Source organism: Triticum dicoccoides, chromosome 4B (genome assembly GCF_002162155.2).
Source record: "Triticum dicoccoides isolate Atlit2015 ecotype Zavitan chromosome 4B, WEW_v2.0, whole genome shotgun sequence".
Classification (NCBI taxonomy): Eukaryota; Viridiplantae; Streptophyta; class Magnoliopsida; order Poales; family Poaceae; genus Triticum; species Triticum dicoccoides.
The window spans coordinates 197,791,229-197,792,748 of NC_041387.1; the positions used below are offsets into that span (position 1 = coordinate 197,791,229).

General features: G+C 37.5%; 1 protein-coding gene across 2 annotated transcripts in view; it reads right to left on the bottom strand.

Moving 5' to 3' along the window:
• Positions 1-1,520, bottom strand: part of LOC119295764 (peptide chain release factor APG3, chloroplastic-like) — a 4,243-nt gene that overhangs the window by 1,627 nt on the left and 1,096 nt on the right. The window contains exons 5-11 of one of the 2 annotated variants that reach the window (XM_037574215.1): positions 1,473-1,520; positions 1,289-1,392; positions 1,166-1,217; positions 852-905; positions 521-522; positions 253-417; positions 97-169 (exon numbers count right to left, since the gene is read on the bottom strand). The exon at positions 1,473-1,520 is cut by the window's right edge and continues 1 nt beyond it. In XM_037574215.1, the coding sequence (XP_037430112.1) occupies positions 97-169; positions 253-417; positions 521-522; positions 852-905; positions 1,166-1,217; positions 1,289-1,392; positions 1,473-1,520 (498 nt within the window). Of the gene's footprint in view, positions 1-96; positions 170-252; positions 418-520; positions 587-851; positions 906-1,165; positions 1,218-1,288; positions 1,393-1,472 lie in introns of both variants that reach the window. The other variant, XM_037574214.1, reaches the window with a different exon arrangement.

Here is a 1,520-nt window from a genome sequence, read left to right on the forward strand (position 1 = left end):
ATGTAATGTACATTTCCTTCAGAAAGATATTGTAACATACACCCAAAGTACTAGAGTATTATACTAGAAGAATCACACACTCCAGAAGTGATATACCTCCAGCTCCACCAGATCTGGCAGCTTTAAGTTCAATATCTTTTGGATCAATAACCACGTCCACTTCGTCGGCCTATGGTGCCATCAAAACACAATTATAAAACTTAATAAAAGAAAACATAAAATCCATGTCAGAAATTGGCATCTAATAGTCACCTCTGGCATAATAGCCACAGTTGCGGTTGACGTGTGAACACGACCCATAGTCTCTGTCTGTGGTACACGCTGAACACGGTGCACACCTGACTCAAACTTCAGTTTACTGTAGACTTGCTTTCCCTTCACCTCCATCACATATGTCTTGTATCCACCCTTTTCTGCCTGGAAGATTTAATTACTCGATCAACATGCTTTTATTCTTCTCCTTTTTTTGCGAAATAACATTTTTTTATTCAATAGTCAGGCTAAGTTTGCAGGTACATACTTCTGAGCAAGAAACTGGTTTAAACTTCCAATTGTTGAGCTCACAATATCTTTGGTACATGCGTACCTGCAGAATAGACATTACACATTTAGTGTGGATTATGTCAATAAAGTCATAAATATGATCCACTATGATTCTGGGAGTATACTTTCAAACAACAACATAGAGGTTGCCAAAACAAAAAATCTTTGTTGCACATTGAGTAGTTCTTAGGTCGTTATCCACGTAAATCATGAAATTATGATCAATAAGTTATAATATGCTATTACCTAGACCAAACAACAACATATATACTATCGCAGTTGCTAAATCATACTCGATTTGCATCTACCTACAAGGTCACCAGCCCAAATTCCAGCTTCATCACCTCCAGTGCCAGCTCTTACTGCAGAAACAAAGAAAACAGAGTTCTCAGATACGAAATTTCTAGAGCTGAAGCAATTGCAAGTTAAACACTTCCGCAGTATGGCACTCTTACGTAAGTTTTTCCTGAACTGAATTGGAGAGAATTGGTATAATAAAAATGCCCTAGTTAACATATTTTTACTTGCCTAAATTAGTAGTGATAAAACAATTGAACATGGTCAAAGCAACTGCCTAGATAAGTTGATAGGATCAGATGGACACTTGAAAACCAACGCATACCTTCAAGTAAGATGTTACGTGAATTTAGAGGGTCGCTTGGAAGCAGAAGTACCTAACATGAAAAGGTAAGCGCAATGAGAAGTACTTCAATAAGTATAAATCAAAAATATCTGGCATACCCACCGTCAGTCTTTCCTCGAGCTCCGCAAGCTGATCAGAGAGAGACTCTAGCTCTGAAGCTATCATCTCAGCCATATCAGGGTCATCACCATTCTCTTTTTGCAAAGCTATCATGTTGGTCAATAAAAAGTATGTGAGCATCCAGTACTTAAACCAAGGCAAAAAATATATATTGAAACATACCAACCTTTTGTTTCTTCAATCTGCCTTTCACATTCCTTAAATTCCCTATATG